Source organism: Aspergillus pseudonomiae, assembly GCF_009193645.1.
Source record: "Aspergillus pseudonomiae strain CBS 119388 unplaced genomic scaffold BDV37scaffold_12, whole genome shotgun sequence".
Lineage (NCBI taxonomy): Eukaryota > Fungi > Ascomycota > Eurotiomycetes > Eurotiales > Aspergillaceae > Aspergillus > Aspergillus pseudonomiae.
This window is the reverse complement of record NW_022476004.1, coordinates 252,013-271,624: the sequence shown is the minus strand read 5'-3', so window position 1 is coordinate 271,624 and position 19,612 is coordinate 252,013. Positions and strand designations below refer to the sequence as shown.

The 19,612-nt window shown below is 51.3% G+C and overlaps 8 protein-coding genes across 8 annotated transcripts; 3 read left to right on the top strand and 5 right to left on the bottom strand.

Annotated features, from left to right (window-relative positions):
• Positions 1–55: 55 nt before the first annotated feature.
• On the top strand, positions 56–977 carry BDV37DRAFT_29319 (putative NADH-ubiquinone oxidoreductase subunit GRIM-19). The gene is made up of 4 exons (XM_032089356.1): positions 56–138; positions 287–393; positions 465–617; positions 677–977. The coding sequence occupies exons 1-4, from the start codon at positions 88–90 to the stop codon at positions 723–725; spliced, it is 360 nt and encodes a 119-aa protein (XP_031944559.1). The 5' UTR covers positions 56–87; the 3' UTR covers positions 726–977.
• BDV37DRAFT_29297 (karyopherin MSN5) lies at positions 931–5,568 on the bottom strand. Its single transcript, XM_032089284.1, has 9 exons — positions 3,857–5,568; positions 3,680–3,804; positions 3,560–3,631; positions 3,276–3,500; positions 3,118–3,221; positions 2,805–3,063; positions 2,609–2,751; positions 1,957–2,555; positions 931–1,903 (listed from the first exon to the last, which is right to left on the bottom strand). Exons 1-9 carry the CDS (start codon positions 5,346–5,348, stop codon positions 1,230–1,232), a joined length of 3,693 nt encoding a protein of 1,230 aa, XP_031944558.1. The 5' UTR covers positions 5,349–5,568; the 3' UTR covers positions 931–1,229.
• A 477-nt stretch (positions 5,569–6,045) lies between these two features.
• BDV37DRAFT_241289 (sterylglucosidase 1) lies at positions 6,046–8,994 on the bottom strand. The gene is made up of 4 exons (XM_032081165.1): positions 8,446–8,994; positions 7,458–8,389; positions 7,088–7,406; positions 6,046–7,020 (listed from the first exon to the last, which is right to left on the bottom strand). The coding sequence occupies exons 1-4, from the start codon at positions 8,827–8,829 to the stop codon at positions 6,364–6,366; spliced, it is 2,292 nt and encodes a 763-aa protein (XP_031944557.1). The 5' UTR covers positions 8,830–8,994; the 3' UTR covers positions 6,046–6,363.
• Positions 8,995–9,244: 250 nt separating this feature from the next.
• On the top strand, positions 9,245–14,249 carry BDV37DRAFT_241279 (SKI complex subunit tetratricopeptide repeat protein SKI3). The gene is made up of 3 exons (XM_032081164.1): positions 9,245–9,414; positions 9,474–9,674; positions 9,737–14,249. The coding sequence occupies exons 1-3, from the start codon at positions 9,299–9,301 to the stop codon at positions 13,689–13,691; spliced, it is 4,272 nt and encodes a 1,423-aa protein (XP_031944556.1). The 5' UTR covers positions 9,245–9,298; the 3' UTR covers positions 13,692–14,249.
• BDV37DRAFT_280147 (OB fold domain-containing protein) lies at positions 13,860–14,588 on the bottom strand (the record flags this gene model as incomplete). Its single annotated transcript, XM_032086498.1, has 1 exon — positions 13,860–14,588. The coding sequence occupies one exon, from the start codon at positions 14,586–14,588 to the stop codon at positions 13,860–13,862; it is 729 nt and encodes a 242-aa protein (XP_031944555.1).
• A 152-nt stretch (positions 14,589–14,740) lies between these two features.
• BDV37DRAFT_29236 (Vps51/Vps67-domain-containing protein) lies at positions 14,741–15,882 on the top strand. The gene has a single exon (XM_032089166.1). The coding sequence runs from the start codon at positions 14,814–14,816 to the stop codon at positions 15,687–15,689; it is 876 nt and encodes a 291-aa protein (XP_031944554.1). The 5' UTR covers positions 14,741–14,813; the 3' UTR covers positions 15,690–15,882.
• On the bottom strand, positions 15,883–17,389 carry BDV37DRAFT_29246 (DUF1917 domain-containing protein). Its single transcript, XM_032089185.1, has 2 exons — positions 17,070–17,389; positions 15,883–16,953 (listed from the first exon to the last, which is right to left on the bottom strand). Exons 1-2 carry the CDS (start codon positions 17,155–17,157, stop codon positions 16,076–16,078), a joined length of 966 nt encoding a protein of 321 aa, XP_031944553.1. The 5' UTR covers positions 17,158–17,389; the 3' UTR covers positions 15,883–16,075.
• Positions 17,114–19,440, bottom strand: BDV37DRAFT_29239 (epoxide hydrolase family protein). Its single transcript, XM_032089174.1, has 8 exons — positions 18,940–19,440; positions 18,739–18,872; positions 18,400–18,672; positions 18,333–18,341; positions 18,084–18,273; positions 17,906–18,026; positions 17,710–17,856; positions 17,114–17,630 (listed from the first exon to the last, which is right to left on the bottom strand). Exons 1-8 carry the CDS (start codon positions 19,158–19,160, stop codon positions 17,544–17,546), a joined length of 1,182 nt encoding a protein of 393 aa, XP_031944552.1. The 5' UTR covers positions 19,161–19,440; the 3' UTR covers positions 17,114–17,543.
• Positions 19,441–19,612: the final 172 nt, after the last annotated feature.

The following is a 19,612-nucleotide window of genomic DNA, read 5'->3' as shown; positions in this document are numbered from 1 at the left end:
TCCAACTTCGTCGAGCATCATCGGCGGATCTTCCCTACGGATATCCCAAGATTACATTGAAGGCTGCTGTGTCCGTCAGTCGTCAAAATGCCTCAGGATATGCCCCCCGTTGGGGGCTACGGGCCAGTTCAATACAAGGTATGTGCAGCATGTCCGGTTTTCCCGCGTGGGTGTTCAATTGCCCTGGAATCATCGGCCCAAATGTCTACTTGAATCGCCTCAGTTATCACGCCCCATTGCCGGCGTGAACCTGCCTCAAGGACGCCCTGGCTAACATGCTCAACAGCGTAACATTCCCGCCCGTGGTTTCCGCCCCATCACCTACCTCGTCGGTATGCACCTCTTAATGGGCTACGGCTACTACAAGCTATTCCACGGCATCCGCGAACAAAAGTACGTAACCTACCGCTTTCCCCCTCCCACGGATTGAACGCAAAAGAAGCACAGTGGCTGATTGCATATAGTGAGCTTGCCCGCGAAAAGGTCTGGGGCCGTCTCCACATCCTCCCTCTCCTCCAGGCCGAAGAGGACCGCGACCAGGTCCGTCGTCACTTCGCCGACAAGGCCCGCGAGAAGGAGCTTTTGGGCTCTGAGTCCCAGGTTTACCACTCTGAGCGGTATGGCCTTCCATCTATTGTCAGTATTGGTGCATGTACTGATTAATTGACTGATACAGCTTCGTCCGCCCTACTTTCGTATACACACCCACCAAGGTCTCTCAATAAGCGATTGCAATTGTCATGTGTTTGGATTCGTTTATGTTAACTTTGCATGCTTACTTGAGCACCTCGGTGGACGGGTCCTGATTTATGGTTACAACACAATTCGGAGTCTTTGTGCGGGGCCTGTTAGATCAATAAGGCGATAGGAAAGCTGGAAGGGGTACTGTATGATGTAGATATACCGTCTAAAGGAGAGTGGTTAGTTTGCAATATGTGTTTTTTTACTGGGTTAAAAAAGAGTTCCAATATCTATTCAGTGCAGAGAGTAAGGACTGCATCGAATGAACAGGTGTAGTCAATCAGTATCAATATATCGTGATGGCTAAAAGGTACTTTCTATGAAAGGCTTTTAACGGTGTGTACTCTATCTTTGTGTCCAGAAAAGCCAGAATGACGGATATCAAGGAAATTGGGGCATGTCAACGGAAGGGGATGGCGCGAACCGTCGTACTATACAGAAGCGAGTGAAGGAGGCAGTCATTATCCAGTATATACGCGGAAACCCTTCTAACCAAACATGTCCGCCACACCGGTCAGATCCGGCCCGTCATTAATATCAACCTTGTTGTTTTGCTGGCCTTCCATCTCGGCAGTCATGTATCTTTCCTGTAAAGCGCTGCGGGCCTTGCGGCGTTCCTCTCGCGAGCCCAGAATCTTTCCTTGCTCGGCGATGCTGACGCCCCTCAGACCTTCCAAGAGATCCAGGATGAGAGCTCGCTGTTGGCGTGCGGCGGTAGATCTAACGAGGGACGCTTCTGTCATTGCTACCCTCTGCTCGTCCATGCCAGGCAGGCTGAGAATCACAGAGCGCGGGGTAGGCGTGCTCGATCCATAGAGTACCCAGATTGAGGAGATAAGCTGGGCAAGATCCTTTTGCATGTCGACAAAGTAGGGCTCATGCACGGATGTAATGCATGCTTTAAGAACCTCGGAGCATATGAATTCACGAATTTGGACTGTGGTTGGAGAGTTATTGGGAGGGGCGAAGTCCTGTAGAATGGATCGGATAACGCGTGTAATGATGCTGCAGCATCGGGTATCACGCATACGAAGCGCATGGGTGCAGAAAAGCATCAAAGGCTCAAAAATCTCCGGCGAGGAGAGGACGAAATGACGTATGGAGTCAGAGAGCGCAGGTTGAGGATGCGCTGCGCTTGGGTCCACAGGTTCCTCATCAGGGTCTATCATTGAAGTATTAGCCGAAGAAGCAGGGTATCAGGATGCGGTCACTTACCCCCTCTCTGTGGATCCAGAAGGCTCGCCACCATGATCACCGCAGAATACGTCAATTGTCGAAGGATACTTTCAGATTTCATCTCATCAGTCAGATCTGCGTCCGCAAGACCCTCTCTCTGTTGTTCGATCAGAGCCCATTCTGATGTAACCTTTTTATCGATGTTGGTGAACAAGGTTGAGAGCATCGGAGGCAAGAATTGTGCACGGAAGCGAACCGGGCAGTCGTCAATTAAGCATCTCGCAATATTAAGAAGCACAGAGAACTGATGTGAAGAAAGGCAGGCTGAGTCCTTGAATAGAGCTTGAGACAAAGGCCCTGGAAGTTCTGCAAACCCATAGAAGTGCTCTCGTAGTCTGCTCATGCTGTAGAGCATCGAGTAGCAGGATTCTCTAACTGCTCTGATCTTACCTCTGACCGAGGACGCAAACCCTTCAAGCGATGCCCGTGAAGCGGTGATTTTAGCGTAGAACTCATCCCGACTACCAGTAGATATGCCTGCTTGCCAGAATCTGTCGGTTAAGATGCGCTCAACAACCGTCCGCATCTCACTGGGCAGACCGCCCCAGTTGGCCGGATTGTGGAAGGCATGTGCATTACTGCGCGATAGGTTAGCTATGTAGTTTAGAGTGCAATGGTTGAATCATTTTACCTGACAAGCTCGAGCAATGTCGGCAATATAATTGGAATCGTCTCATGCCAGACATTGCACGCAAGCTCGTACGCTGGCTCACTCTTTTTGAGCTTATCTGTAGAGACAGCAAGCATCGTCTTGGTGCCTCTCAAAGGCAATTGCTAGCATAACTATCAGAATCTCTTCAGACCATCACGGCTCATATTTGAATTACCTGGAACTTTCGAGTCATCTCTTCCTGGATCCGCTTACCCTCGGTATCAAGAGGCACGGACGCCCAGTCCTCCAGCTTCTGGGCTTGTTGAGCTTGCATGAACGGTCCGACGCTCTGTAGTCCAAGCATGGAGCAGAATCCTTCGAAAGAGGAGCTCATCTGCCTGAACTCCTCATCTTGCCAAGCCTGTCTTATGGGCTCGATAAATGATGCCAAGCGGGACTGGCGTAGATACGGTTCCACGTTATTCGCGCGTTGCCTAGCAAGATCAGTATAAAGACATGTAGGACGGCGATAAAGCTTTGGTTAATACATGATTATGAGAAGAATGGAGGTAAGCTCCATTTGGAGTTTGTCATCCACCCGGTTGGCGAAGCTGATCTCCTTGACTTTCGGTTCGAGTACGTCGTAGAATGTCTTCAAACCTCATTAATCTTGCATTCCCAGAAAAGGTATTTGTTGTGGACTCACGGCGAAATACTCTGAATAGCGCATTGCGAGACGCCTGAGCTCATGGCTGGACAAGCCATGCAGTTCCTTCACAGCTTCAGAGTAAACAGGAAATTCGGGCTGATCAGGAAGGCGGGTCATGAGAATGTATTCGAGGGCTTTGAGCGCAAAGCTAGGGGTCTTATCGAGAGCCTTTGACGAAATATCAACGATAAGTTTGATGACTCTTTGCTTGAGAACCGGGTCCTGAATCTCTAGTTAGCTATGGGGTGTTCGGTCATTTTCTATTAGTTGCACAATCGAACCTCGAAGCTCCGCTGCATTAGCGAGAAAGCCCATTTCTCCAGGATACCCTCCAGATCACTGCGTTTTTGCTCCTGTTGCTTATCAGTAGCATGTTATTTGGTGACGTTGGCAGTACTTACATCTTGCTGGGGCATTTTTCCGTGTGCGGCCACCCATTTGTTATAGCCCTTAAGAGTTGCTTCTACGACGGCAAACTGTGTATCGGCGCGCATCAGGGGAATTGAGCTCTTTGAGAACGATTTCGCTGTTTTGAATTGTTAGTCCATAATTTTCACTGTTCCCAAGGCCAAACAAACCGTTAAAAGGCTCAACTCCATTGTAGAGGTTGTTCAAATTAGTATCGACGCCTGACAGAATATGTGGGATGGCTTCCTGTGGCCGCTTCTGGACGATCGTTTCGATAACTGACGAGCAGTATCTGCGATAATTGCCCACAAAGGCATGTCTTTCCGGGATAGTATCGATATCGTCAGTTAAAAATGCTACTGTGGGATCATCGGAATCCGTTGGTAAGGCCTCCCATCGGACCAGCCGTTGGGTGCAGATCTCTAGTAGCGACGGAACCAAACCGGTAACCAGATCAGTGTTTCCTATTCTTTCAGAGGCTAAGAGTTTGGACCACACGTGGAGGACGGGGATCGAGACCAACAAGCTCTGATGCTGAATAACACTTATTGTCAGGTGGAAGAAGAAAGGCAGGTTCATGCCACGCGCGCTCTCTAGAGAAAATCCCTTCTCCTCCAAGAATCCTGCGATGTACGATAGCATCTCGGACAGTTTTTTCGAGATCATGTATCGGGTATCGTCCATGTCGTCTGGCCCCACAATTGACCACTGGTATAATTTCTGCATAATATCTAAACACTCGGTCTCGTACATCAAGTGTACAAGAGGTTGGAAACTCTCCATATCCATGTTGGATCTGCTATATAAAGAGTGCAGGGCTTCGACGGCAGCCAACAACACCTGCTCATCTGAGCAAGTGAAAGCTCTAGCAATAGCAGGGACACAATTTGAGGAAATAATGGCTTTAGGAATGGCCCATAGCAAAACGGATTTCAGAGTCGCCAGTGCCTTGAGCGCTGCATCTTTCGCTTGTTTTGAGTTTTGAAGGTTCTCAATACAATATTGAAGGAACTCGCAGATTCGCGGCAGCCAGCCGTCAGAGCCGTACCGTAGCTCGACGTGGTTATCCCTTTTCGGATAGACCTCTTCAAAAACCGACAGCGGCGTGAAAATCTCAACCAGCGCTCGGTTGAGATCTGTTCCTCGCAAAGAGGAAACGGTATCTTCCCGATAAAAGATGTCCTCCGATAGAGTTTCTAGGATGGAGAGAACCAACTCTTTGTGCACCAGGCTGGCTCCCCAGAATTGGGCAAGCGCCTGGTCCATTTCAATCCAGTCCAAGCCCCAGCTCCGTTTCGCGATCTCCGCCCATAGTTGCGGGATCTTGTTGCGGAGATATGCAGGATCCTCAGGCCGGATGGCCTCTGCCAGCTTGAGGACCAGCTCCCTCAGCTCGATCACCTGCGCTGAAGCCGTAAAGGAGGTGTGCCGCAAGACATGGTCCAAGAGTGTCAGACCAAAGTAGCGGACTAAGGGATCGTTCTGCTCCCGAGATGCCAGCACAAATCCGTTACGCGCGGCGGATTTGCTCTCCTTTTGCGACTCAACAAACGTCAACGCCTCCCTGCGGAGCTCATTGGTGGAAGACGGATTGTGGATGAGCTCCAGAGCGCGCACGATGTCTGCGATGCGGCTCTCCGACAGATCCTCTTCGGTAGTCATTTTCGCCTAGTCCCGACCCTGAAATTGACCGGGGGCTTGTTTAGTGACGGGTCCAGCAGTGATTGCTTCAATTCCTTTTAGGTAGTCGTTGGAGCAATTTGATCATGACCTAGGCTTCATACAAGCCCTTAACTTTTTTGCTTTCGCTTTTTCGTTTTTTGCTTTATTCTTTTTGGGCAGACTTTTTTTAAGGTTTTGTTTGACAGGATCGAACGAAGTGCAGCAGATCATCAACAAGTACCCGTGATCGAATAGTTCCAGCGGGCGGACCACGGTCCAGAAGAGCACCTGCGCACGTCCGGCTCAGTGTTTCTTGCCTGTCCGGAATCCCGCCCCGGAAATGATTGAACGGGATATTAATAACCCTGACGACGACGACAGGTCAATATACACCACTCTAAAGGAAGAGCGTCCGGGCTGGGAGACTAGTAGTAGTCCTTCTAAGACAGGAGGCGGGCGGTTGTTGTGATTGGGAAAGAGGGAACCAAAAAGTAAAGCAACCAAGAATAATCAGGCAAACACCCACCCACCTTTACCCTTTCAGATGCTTTCACTGAATTTTCCACGCGCTGCCGCTCCAATCACCACACCGACTCTCGGAGGGGTTCCGCCCACACCGCTTCCTATTTATACTCGTTCTCTGGTTCTAAGTTCTCTCTATAGTACTACTCCGTTCTAGTAGTCGACTCGGGTCCATGCAATTCACAAGATACAACCGAGTGAATATCACAGTAACAATTATATTGCTCAATTTTTCATTTATCACTTTGGTTTCGTTAAATCCAATTCTCATTCTGGTTCAGCCTCAGGCCTACTTCCAAGTCGTTACCCCTGACGCTTGTTATCTGATCAAGAAACTTTAAATCATTGGCATTCTTTTCCCCTTTATTTCATCGGAGAAAACAAAGCCAAAGAACAAACTGCCATGATTCGGCGCAGCAATAAACAAAAGATGTCATAACGCCCAATGCGCCAACCACCGTCAAAGCTGAGCGATATTTCAGGTCAATCCGCCTTACATCACAGTACAGGCTCCACGTTGGCATTGTTCCAGATAGGTTATATCCTCTCCGGAGACTTTAGCTAGGTCGCCTGGCTTGCGTTTGACTCCCTGCACCTTGATGTCCTGCTTGCCTTCAGGGTGCCACCACCGAAGTCGTTGGATGTTCACAGAGTCAATCTCTGCATGGTCGATTGTCCACTCCCCGCTACTGACAGACACCACGGATTGTATCTCCGGGAAGTGGAAGTCAGGCAAATAGATTTCGGTGGGTTGATCCCCTCGGACGGCCTTTTCTTTGGCCTCCAATGACATGGTGAAAGTACAATTCCGTAAATCGAAGCCATGGTGTGTGAGAGAGCCGTTGGTGAAAATCGGACTTGGGCGAATATAGGCCTCCGCGGCGCGAAAGCCGTTGTGGTCTTTGGACATCTGAGAAGAGATGTCGGAAGTGATGGAGGCTGGTCGCAACGCGTCTTTCAGATTGGAGGGACCCACGTGCTGATCTTCCATGTTACTCTGACTCTCTGAATAGGCTGGAGAATGAGGGTCAGACCGCGAACGTGATGCGCTTTCAATCGCTAACAGCTTACCGCTCGGCAGCTCGGGGTCGTCGAGAGAGAAGATCGAGAGGTCCTCGCCGTTCCAGTTATCGCCCCATTCATGATTGTTCTGAAGCCTGAATTAGCTATTCGGTGCTCGAGGAAACATGTCAGCCGGGAATGGAGGGGCCCTTTACCTGTGTTGTGTAAAGCCACAGCGTAAAGCCATTGGCCATGCTGCCTTCCAGGGCAAAATGGTTGGCATCCATTGCACTTATCTGGCTCCCATAATCACCAGTTTTGTACGCATGCTTGTCGTCCATGTCATATGGGATTCCAATTTCCGTAAATATCATGGGGTGATCTCCCATAAACCGTAGGCTCTCCTCTCTGAGATATTTGAGCTGGTCACGCAGGCAATTCCGGATCGCCGTCTCCCCAATCTTCACAGCAAATGCTGGCGCGAGATACTTTCCACGAAGCACGCCGATTACGTCGACGTTGTATAGTCGATTCCTGCAGAACGATTAGTGGCAAGCTGACGAGCTGCAATGCAACACGACTTACCAATGTTTTGTCAACAAGGTCAGGCCATCGTAGTAGTGTACGGCATGAACCATGTTGGGGTCGTCATCAAATGAGCCCTTGAGATCAGGGGGGACTTCCATGACAGGGGGCTGGCAAAGCATGATGGACTCGGGCCATACACTTCGAATGGCATCCTTGTACGCCCTATAATGCTCCATGAAATATGTGTTCGTAAAGACATCGTAATTCAATGGTTCGCCGCTTTGAGGTTTCTTAGCGAAATAGTCCTTTCTGAGTAGTCGGTCCGTTGACGGATCCCAGACACCGTGCTGTGCCCATAGACACTCGCCTAATTTCCATTCCGGATCTCGTTTCCAGCCATATTTGTGATCATCATAACTTGCAGGCAGCCATGCCAATTCGCCTTCGGGGTCCACGAGTTCCCGACCAGTCTGATGAGGGCCAAAGCCACCGAATGCCCACGTCGTCTCCTCACACGCTCGTCCAGATCCAGTTAACATTGCCTGGAAAGCAGTAGGGGACGTCCCTAGTTGAAGTTGTTGGTCAGGCGGAACCACTGATATGTCCTGAACACCAATGAGCCCTCTATGGGGCTCATTCATGCTTTCCCATCCGATAACTACTTCATTTTCCAGATCACCGGCCTCGTGGATTTTCTGCGCAAAATATCTACATGCAGCGATGAAGTGACCCTGCAGGTAGTCTTGGATGTTCACACCATTTATAATTGCCTTGGGTGCAAAGTCCCGGCCAGCCCAGAACAGGGTGAACATTGTCTGGCAGACAAGACGGGTGTAATTCGTGCTCCAGATCATCTTCGGAAACTCTGCCGGGTTGTCATATGTATTCTGAACAAGAGCCGCTTCGGTCTTCTTGAAAGTCCTTGGGTTAAGCCCCGCTGCATAGAGAGTCCACCCCGGTGCACCGGATCCTCCCGATAATCTGGACCACTGGATGTTGTCAGCAAATGCGCACCGGCACTGAGTGCGCCTGGAGGGAACTATACCACATCCTGATGAGGGTCCATGAACACGTAGAACTGGTATTGCTTCGCGATTCGAAGAACTTCGATGGTAAAGGAAATCCATTCGTCATCATACTTCCCAGGACCCGCGTGTTCTATAGCCTCCCAGGTGAAAATATATCTTATGGTATTGTAGCCCCATTTCCGTAGCCTTGCAAAGTGCGTATGTGCGTCATCCAGCGAGAATGGGCGACCAACGAATGAAACGTCGTCGGCCTCAAAAAACTTGTCGGGCACATGGGAAGGGGTATCAGGGCTCTTGGGGTACTTGGATTCTCCGGCGACATTGATGCCTCTAAGCGTAATTTCTCGATTATTTGGGTCTTTGAAGGTTGCGCCTTCGATTCGAAGCCGGGGAGCTCCCATGATTATCTGAAACAGCGAGTATAGTTATGAAATAGTACGTTTTGGTTTAAAATAGCATAGAATGCTAGTCCGGGACCTATGGGAACTGATAAGTTAGGAGGGATAGTTCAGCAATGATACATTGCCGATGAGATCCACGCTTACCGTCCTACAGCGACCGGGAAAATACAATCTGAAGGATCTCGAAAGACGTAAAAGATCCAGAGCTCAGTTCCACACCGCTTCCCAAGCGCCGTAAGGGGGTACTCCGTGAGTAGATGGACGGATGGGTGCTTACGGCCTGGGGCGATAAGCAGCCACGAGATCGGCCCTCTGACGTATCACCACCCGCCGCCCGCTCGGCTTCCCCACAAACCGAACATTTGCCCAACTTGGCTTTCTTCTCAACCGTCGCTTGTTTGTTGGTCTGCGATCTGCCAGATACTTTTCTCCAACTGCTGGCGCAAGGCTATGCAGCAATTGGACTAGAATGTCAAGCAAGGCAGCCCTGAAAGCGGTGCGAACAGCACTAGACTCGAAAGACTTCGAGCTTGCGGCCGAGAAAGCCAAAGCTCTTGTGCAACAAGAACCTCAAAACTACCACGCGTATGTAACCCGGTTTCTACTCTTGGGATATTCTCCGCTGACGTATATTCGGTCTTTAGGAATGTTTTCCTAGGTCTTGCGCTCGATAAACTCAACAAGACAAAAGATGCGGAAAATGCCTACCTCGCAGCAACCCGTGCGAAAGAGAACGACAAGATAGCATGGCAAGGACTGATCAGTCTGTATGAAAGGCAAGGAAACAACAGACTAGACTCTTATCGCGAGGCGGTTATCAAACTTTGCCAGATCCTTGCTGAGGCGTAGGTTCACCATTTGTCTCACCTCTAGCTGTTTGGTAGAACACAAGTTGACCCCTCTCCAGAAATGACCGTCGACGCTGCGAAGAAATTGTTGATAAATATGTCAAATTCACAAAGAAAAATGGCACACGGTCTCAATGTCGAAAGGCCCTCGAACTACATTTACCGTCGAGTCCCATCTACGATGTCCTAGAGGGTCTCATCCCGCATCCTGCGCATACCTATCTTCGCCTCATAGAGATGACCGAAGCGGAAGAAAAAGAATTCATAAACAGAGAGATAGGAGAAAGACGTACACGACTGGGTGCGCGCATTGAACAAGTTACACTGGAAGTGAAGAGGGAGGCCTTCAGGCGGAGCGAACTCGAACAGCTTTATCGCGGAATTGTGGACTGGAGCCATGACGATGAGGTCCGGCGTACATATGAAGAGAAGATATTAGAGCGGGGCTGCGATGTTCTCGCAGTTCTTCCGGCAAACGAAAAGAAAGCGAAGCGCGAGGAGGTGTGGGTGGCAGCTCGCGATATGGTCATTATCAAGCACCCCTTCGAGCTCGCGTGGAGAATCTTTCTTGAATGGCAAGATATCCAAAGCTTCTCAGAGTGGGATCACAACTTTTTACAAGACTTTATCGAATTCTTCCCAGAAGCGGGTCTTACTAGAGTCCTGAAAGGTTTCCTGGCCAGCAACCTTTCACCATTCCCAAAGGAGACCAAAGACCCCAAGGCGAAGGACAAAGATTCTAAGGCAAAGGAACAGGACGCCGAGGATGAAAGTGACGAGACGAATGAACTCGGTGTTCAAGACAGTATTTTGTTGATGGTCGAAGGACTTGAGATGTCTGGATCCTCAATTGTTGCGCATCGCATCTTGGGTGAATTTTACTTGACCCTTGAAGAGTACGAGAGCGTTGTGGATGTGTCTCGCAAAGGACTTCGCAACATTCAAGATCTGGTCAAGATGTCTGGCATGAAGCTTCAAAAGACCACTGATTGTATGAATATTGCCCTTGCAAACGCCCTGATCTACTATCAGTCGCCCCGGAACCACACTGAGGCCAAAATCATATTCGAAGAAATCCTCAAAAGAAATCCAAAATCCACGAGCTGTCTACTTGGGATTGGGCTTATTCTCAAGGTAGACGAGGATTATACTGAGGCCGTCAACTTCCTGGAGCGTGCTCTGGCACGAGACCCATCGAACCTCAAGGTTCGTGCCGAGCTGTCCTGGAGTAGGGCACTAACCGGTGATCTGACCTCTGGACTTCATGGCCTCCAAGATGTGCTTGAAGAACTACAAAACTCGGATTCGGAGAATAGAGATTTTAAATCAGAAACTCTTTATCGTATTGGTTATTGTCAGTGGGAGTTGGATCCATCACCTGCCGCACGCAAGGACCGCAATGGTGCCTACGCTAATTTCCTTGCGTCAATCCAGACTAACATTAATTATGCACCTGCCTACACTAGTCTCGGGTTGTTCTACGCCGATTACAAGAGGGACAAGGGCAGGGCGCGAAGATGCTTCCACAAAGCCTTTGAGCTATCGCCATCCGAGATCGAAGCAGCGGAGAGGCTCGCAAAGGCATTTGCGGATCAGAAAGAGTGGGATCTTGTTGAAGCTTTGTCACAACGTGTTGTGGATTCCGGCAAAGCTAAACCTGCACCGGGATCGAAACGACGGGGTTACAGCTGGCCATATGCTGCTTTGGGCACTGTCCAGATTAACAAGCAGCAATATGCCAAGAGTATCGTCTCATTCCAGGCAGCTTTAAGACTGTCACCCGGCGATTATCATTCATGGGTTGGCCTAGGAGAGAGCTACCACCATTCCGGCCGTTACATTGCCGCTACGAAAGCGTTCGAGCACGCCCAACAGTTGGAGGACTCCCTTTCCAACTCAGATAAGGAACAAGTCTGGTTCGCACGGTACATGCTAGCGAATGTCAAGCGGGAGCTTGGAGATTACGACGATGCTATTGCGAGATATGAGGATGTCCTGAGCATCCATCCGAATGAGTTCGGCGTGTCTATTGCACTACTCCATACACTCACGGAAAGCTCTTGGAAGAGCCTCGACCAGGGACTTTTCAACGACTGCATTGAACTTGCCCGTAAAGCGATTCTTGTAGCAACATCTCTAGCCCTGGAAAGGGTCGACATCTTCAATTTATGGAAAGGTGTAGGAGATGCCTGCTCAATCTTCTCCTATGTCAAGTCGAAGGCTGCAAGAGCCCCAATCAATGAAGTACAGAAACTACTCTCTACTCAGCTTGAGTCTGCAGTCTTCGACATCCTTACAGATGTCGATGAGGTCGGACAAGATCGTCTGTCAGAATTGAAAAATGCAGATGATGAGACCTGCAGTCTATCGGATAGATGTATGTACGCCTCGATTCTGGCATACAAGCGCGCCATCCATGTGTCAGCACAGGACATTCATGCTCAGGCGGTTGCTTGGTATAACCTTGGCTGGTCAGAATACAGGGCATTCAGATGTATGCAAGTGTCTACGGGCCAAGGCAAGAAGCAATCGCGAAAGTTTTTGAAGGCCGCAATCCGATGCTTCAAACGGGCCATTGAGCTGGAGGCTGGGAACTCTGAATTCTGGAACGCACTTGGTGTAGTGACTACCAGTATGAGCCCGAAGGTCGCACAACATGCCTTTGTGAGAAGTCTTCATCTCAACGACAGAACTGCGCAAGTCTGGACCAACCTGGGGGCACTTTACCTCATCCACAATGACATCCAGCTTGCAAACGAAGCCTTTACTCGAGCGCAATCTACAGATCCAGACAATTCCCAAGCTTGGATTGGGCAAGGTTTCCTTGCACTTCTTTTCGGTGACCCACGGGAAGCCAGGGGTCTGTTTGAGCATGCCTTTGATATCTCCAACTCGTCAGTTCCATTGCCTAAGAAGCAGTACACGTTGAGCTTGTTCGATCATCTTATGTCAGATTCGTCGGCTTCGAATGAGGTTTCAGAGCTGATCCAACCGTTCTTTGCACTCCACCAGCTCTGTTCGCAAGATCCGTCCGATTTACCCTTCGTGCATCTGTCCTCTCTTTTGGCTGAGAGAATTGGCGAACTGTCAGACGCAGAAGCCAGCCTACGGGCCCTCTGTACCGCCGTAGAGGCAGAATACGAGGTGTCGGAGTCAGCGTCATCCCTCTCTAAATACGCCCAGGCGAACGCGGATATTGCTCGTGTCCTCCTTGCACGTCAGGAATTCGAGGAAGCCGCCGAAAAGGCGGAGACAGCGCTCATGCTGTCTGGGGAAGAAGACGCCGAGAAGTTCGATCCAGAAACGAACAGCAGGCTGCGTTTGTCAGCCCACTTGACCGCGGGCCTGGCGCATTATTATCTACGGAACATGGACAGTGCGATTGATATGTTCCGTGACGCTCTCCAGGAAGCGGACAATGCGCCTGAAGTGGTATGCCTTCTCGCACAAGTGCTATGGGCTAAAGGCGGCGAGGAGGAACGGGCCGTCGCTCGCCAGCAGTTATTCGACTGTGTGGAGAACAACCCCGAACATGTCGGGGCTGTCACACTACTGGGCGCCATCGCGATCCTCGATTCCGACAAGGATGCCATTGAGGCCGTCGAATCGGACTTGCAGATTATGATCACGAGAGATGATATTGAGATTCACGAACAGGCTAAGTTGGTCAAGCTTTTAACAGCCATGTCTACCTTAGGGTTCACTGATAACTCTGGAGTTCCCGAGGAGACAAGACGCATTGGAGAAGCTGCGGCAGCCGTGATGAGATCACCTTACCAGCCTCAGGGGTGGATGGAATTGGCAGCAGCCTCCGATGAACCATATCCCGCGGAGATGGGCGTTAAGAGAGCTTTGCGCAGCGTCCCACCCCGGGGCAACCTTGACGCCGTTGACCTATCTACCGCATATGCACAGACCGGAAAGGCGAGTGACGCACTCCGGGCGATTATGATTGCCCCATGGAAACAGCATGGGTGGGAAGAACTGAATCACACGGTGTCTGCAACAAACTAGTGTGATGGCTTCCGCCTGATGAGAGTTGCGCTTATAGATAGTCGAGCAGGGCATCCTGCAACATGTCTGCTGTAGTTAGAGCATGAGTGATGAAATAGAAGCATCCCGACATACCTTAGACACTACTCAAGGACAGGCCTTGTAGTCGTAAACCCGTTCTCAAGCCTTCTACTCCCCCTGCATTTCCGTGATCCGTGCTATCAGTCTCTCCTTTCTACCCTCTCTCCACGTCTGGTCCAAGGAATCAATCTTTCCCCCAAGGAGCGTAACAGATTCCGGTGTCAACAACACCATCCCACGAGCAACCGTCACATTGCGCAACACTAACTTAGCCCCAATGGGCAATTTCCCCAGCGCAATACCACTAACCGGCTTCAACTCGATAGCGACAGCTTTCGTCCCCGCTGCATCTTGAACGACCAACCGGTGCGGGCCATTGCTATTTCCCGTTTCTGGCTGCGCAGAAGTACGATTCCCACCGGTACCCTCCGCGTTCTGCTCCGGGTCTGCGTCCACATTAATCGTCCGCACAATCTCCCGTCCTCGGATCGCCTCTCCGCGTTCCACGCGCTCAATGGCTTCCACTTGGCTCCAGAGACTCGCGCCGATGTCCTCGATATCGAGGACCTGGACAGGGATCAAGCTTTGGAGTCGTCTTTCTTGTACGGTGGGGTCTAAGACGTCGACGGGAAGGAGCGACGACGGTGTTCGTGTGGAGAGAGAATCTCTAAAGTCCGAGGCAAGGATGCGAAATAAGGCCGTCTGGGTCAAGGCCGAGAGGGGCACGTTTCGCTGGTGCGCAGTCGAGTCCATGAAATTACTGAGCCATGCTGCTGAGACCGGAAGTGACTTGCTGCTCAGGAGCTGGGTGGCAATTTGTTCTTCGGGATTGGCCATTAGTGAGGTCCAGAAGTGCAGTGATTTGTGTGTTGTAGTTGAATTTCATTGATTTTCATTTATTTATTCCGCAGCGGAACAAAATCCGGGGAACGGACCACCGCTGAACCTCCTTAGCTGTTCTTTACCTTCAGACCACACCTCGCTTTCTCTTTACCTCTCCGTTGTGTTTACATATGAGTATCTTGAACCTGCACCCTCATTAGACTGCCTCAACCGATCAAAATGTCCACCGTCTCCTCCCCCCGCCCCTCAATCACCTCCTCACGCGCCCACTCGCCCACCCCAGCATCCTCCCGCCGCCCATCTCTCGACACCCTCAACACCAACGTCGGCCTCAGCCTCAGCGCCAGCTCGACCCCCTCCACAGCGCGTGCTGTCTCCCCCTCCCTCCATCCACGCCGCAACCGCGCCGCCCTCCGCGACTACTACAACCTCAAACCCTCGGCAGCCGAAATACCGGGAGCCAGACGATCCCGCAGCATTCCCCGACCCACCGATGCAGCGGACACCTCGAATCCGTCAGTCGTCCAGACCGGGACGGAACTCGATAGTCCCGATTTCGATGCCCAACACTATGTCAATCATCTCCTGGCTACGTCGTCGCTGTCGACAGTGCTGAAGGCGGAGAATACCCTCGTTGGGGATATCAAAACGCTGGATAGCGAGCGCAAGGCGCTTGTCTACGATAACTACTCGAAGTTGATTCGCGCGGTGGAGACTATTGGGAAGATGCGGCAGAGCATGGATGACCGGGGGGCGCCGTTGACGATGACCAAGACGTTGGGACCGGCTATTGCTTTTGTGGCGGAGACGGCCGGGGGGTTGATTCAGGAGGGGGAGGAGCAGAGACGGCGGATGAAGGAGGCGAAGGCGTCGGATGAGGTGGAGCGCAAGAAGGCTGAGAAGGAGACGGTGAGGTGGGTGCTTGGTACGCCGGCTCGGTTGGAGAAGCTTGTTGCGGACGGCAGTCGGGAGGAGGCTGAGAAAGATTGGGAGGAGGTGCGGGAGCTGCTCCAGAAGTGGGAGGGTGTGAAAGGCGTCCAGGAGCTCCGGGAGGCTTGTGAGAAGGCCATGGAGAAGAGCGATGACGCTTCCTGAAGGATGGCTGCATCAACCGATCCTCGAGTCGGGCTACCTTGTGAATACTTGTCACTGGCCTCTGGAAGAATGCCTCCTATCACTGTTTATACTACTGGCCTTCTGACAGGCTGGGATGGCACAGTACTGCTCGACCGGACCACCTTGATCAAACATGGAACAACCTTATCGGAACGTCTAGCAACTGCTGGCTCGGCTAGTTCACCTACGGGTATCACTTCGATATCAGGGACAGCCAGGAAAAGGTTGAGCTCAAGCTCAACAAACCAATCTCATATCGCATTAGATATCGACAACGAGCCCCAGCAGCTCAGACAGATCATACCGGCATGATCATCATCATAATTAGATGGACAGATATGCAATACATCACAGATGAAAACATGTCAAACTTTTCGCTCCAAAACCTCCCGACTGGAAAACATACTCGCCTTCAACCCATACGAATTCCCACTCGTAATCTCCAGATAGGTATAAGCATCACACTTATAATAGATGGGCCTATCCTCCCTCCTGACCAACTCCAGCTCGACCAACCGCTCCAACACCCGGCGCACATCGTCGACATCCCCAAAATCCCGGGTATAGATAGCCAACAACCTCGCCTTCCCACGCCCATCCCGCGTGGCCACCTTCGCCGCAAAGCCCAACCGACCCTCGACAGTCTCCTCCACCACAACGCCCCAAACGCGATCCACGTCCTCCTCCCCAAGAAACAACATCCACTTCCCCGACACCACTCCGGTCTCCCTCGCCAGCGCAAAGATCTCCCTCTCCAACCCCCGCCGCAACGGCACCAACTTCCGGCCCCGCGCCAGCGCCGAAGCGCCCTCCATCTCGACCTCCACCGCAACCTTCCTCTCCTCAAACGCCCTCAACATCTCCGTCCCCCGCCCAACCAACCCGGCAATATCCTTCTCCCCCTGCGGCGCCCCGGGATGATCGACATAGATCCACGGTCCAACATCCGCCGCCTCGGTTTCAGAGGGCGGTAACCGGGCCAGGAAGTCGTGAACAGATTCGTTGCGTGTGCGAGCGTTGTGCGCAGCAGTGGATGTGGGTGTTTCGGGCTCGAAGTGGACAGGGTGCGGGCTTGGTTTGGGTTTGGCTGGGGGGTTGTTTTCGGATATGGGTTGTTTTTTGGAGACAGCTAGGGCGTCATGTTGGATTGTGGAGTAGAGAGTCGGATGGATGGTTTCCCAGTAGGGTCCCGGGTCGTAGGTTTTGGCGAGATATTCCAGGCGGGCTTTTTCGTCTTCGGAGCCTTTTAGTTTCTAGTTAGTTTTGTGTTGTTGGGGGGATGATGTCATATGATAAATAAAATAAATAACTACTGGTTAACTACTAGTAGTAGTTAACTTATAAGGAGACGACACGAACCGTAAAAACTCGACTCGTCGGAGAAGAACTCGTTGCTGTCGAGGATGGACATGTCCGTCGTGCGCGTTTGGCGTTTTGGTCGTGGCATGTTGAGTTGGGGATGTGAGTTGATTGTGGTGTGTATGGGTGGGATTTACAATATAAATAGTTGGGAGGGGTGCTAGGGGATGGCGAGACGTCTCGGCGTGGAGTGAGGTGAGAATTGGTTTTGTGATGTGTCGGACATGTTGTACAACAGTATGGACTGATTTAGTGAGTCTTGCCTGTCGCGATAGCTTGGGGCTAGAGCTTTCTAGTGGTTGATCTGCCGGGGTGGATGTGGGGTATTTATTTACTCTTTGTAGTTTATATAGAACACTACAGATTAAACGCATCGCAACCACTATCTTCGGGAGAAAGTGCTTCTCTGTGGACAACAATCACAGTTATATAAACTGCCTAACTCGTGAGTATCTGTGATAATAATAATCTCATCTACTCCCTCCCCCAAATCTGCTCCACAAACGCCGTCAAATCAGCCTTCAACTCCTTCGGCTTCTCCAGAGCTGCAAAATGGCCTCCCTGCACAACAAACAGTCAGCAAACGACTCTCTCTCTCTCTCTCTCTCTCTCTCTCTCTCTCTGAACATGAAACACATACCTGCTGGTGTTCCCTCCAAAAGACCAGATTCCCCGTTGTCTCGACCCAGCTCTTGGGCACGGGGAACAGCTCCACAGGGAAGTAGGAGAACCCCAGCGGCTTCTGAATGTACCGCAGAGGCTTTTTCTCTGGCGACACGGGGAGCTCCTAAGTACCACGTATTAGCCCTGACAAACGACATCCAACTGGATCATACCTCTCGATAAGGGTAGATCGCCCGCGGAAAAGTGTCCGTCAGCCAGTAGAGCGAGACGAACTCCAGAATTGTCTGCGAGGGAAGAGGCTCGTCAGCCCAGGTGAGGAATTTCTCGCCGACCCTGCGTCTCAGTTAGGCTTGTACTTTTCTCTACCGGAGGAAAGGGGGGGGGCATTACCACGCGAGCAAAGCAAGAGGGCTCGAAGAGAGGATATGACCGATGGTACTTGGTCTCGTGGCATGCTCGAGGGCGTATGCGAGGCCCGAGGTCAGGAATTCCTCTCGGAGGGCTAGCCCTTTCTTCTCGAAGGGAGTAAGGTCCACGTCCGACACGCCCGGTGGGGGTGTGGCGATCGCACAAAAGTTCACTGCTGCAGTTGGTCTTCTCCATGCTATACTGATGTTTGGGGGTGCTGAAGAAACTTACAATGAACCGCTGTGTAACCGTTAGCGTGCTGAAGATCACACACACACACCTACAGACACCCACGAACCTTTGCAGCTGGCATAGTCTACGGCCAGAATCCTCGATATCCGGCTGCCGATATCGCCTCCCTGGGCGATATATCCGCTTTCGAATCCCAGGTCCTTCATCAATCTGTCGATGACTCGGGCGGCATCGTGAGAGCTGTAGTTCCTGTCCAACGGGGGGCCAGAGGAGAAGCCATAGCCTGGCAGGGACGGGGCGATGAGATGATACGGTAGGGTGCTGGGGGAGAACTCATCGCGGAACAGCTGGAGCAGGGGGAGAAATTCCAGGAAGCTGCCTGCAGAGTGACAGCCTGTGAGTCTAGTCTACACAAGAAACCGAATAGATAGAGATGTTACAATACCGGGCCATCCATGGAGCAGCACGATGGGCACTGCATCAGGGTTTTCTGAGAAAAGGGCCGCAAAATGCACCCGGATCTCGTCAATCTCGGCTGTGAATTGAGGGAAGTCGTTGATCCGAGCTTCGCACGCTTTCCTACGCGGAGTCAGGTTCTCTATACCCTGAAGGGAGTGTGTACTTGAGTCTATTGAGTTGACGATACCAGTCGAAGTCATTCAGCCACTTTTCTCGGATCCCCGTGAGCCATTCGGACGTGATGCCGAAGCGGGCGTCTGGCTGGGAATTCTCGTATGTCCGAGGGCCTATCTTCGACAGCTTCACCAACGTGTGGAGCTCGGTCAGCGGCTCCTGAGGAATGGACACCGTGAAGGGGTGTGGGGTAATCCTCGCCGTAGAGGGGACTTGGCTGAAGGGTGCAGACATGGTCTATGGATCTACAGGAAATACTGGAGGAAGTGGTAGCAAAAGTAGGGTAACTGTTGAAGTCCGTCCAATGCTCAGTCTACGCTGGGTTGTATACTGTGTACGATAAGGCTAATGCGGGGAAGTTGATGATTAATGGGATTATGATTCATAGGCACGATTGATTTCTAATACGAACAAAACCGAGTCTGACTGCATCAATTCTGACGAAGACATCGAGTCAGATCATATCGCATGGCTCACAGATCTTGTTCTGTTCGAACATACCCTAGAACATATCCATGACCTAGAACATACAGTATCCGTGCCCTAGAAAGATTCCAGGAGATGGGGAACCCCACAGTTGCAAATGTCATCAAGTTAATACCATCTTAACTCCGTTCCGATCTACGGGCACGGCAATTTGACCCTATCTGGATCGTTACCCTCGGGTTCCATCGATCATCGGAAGG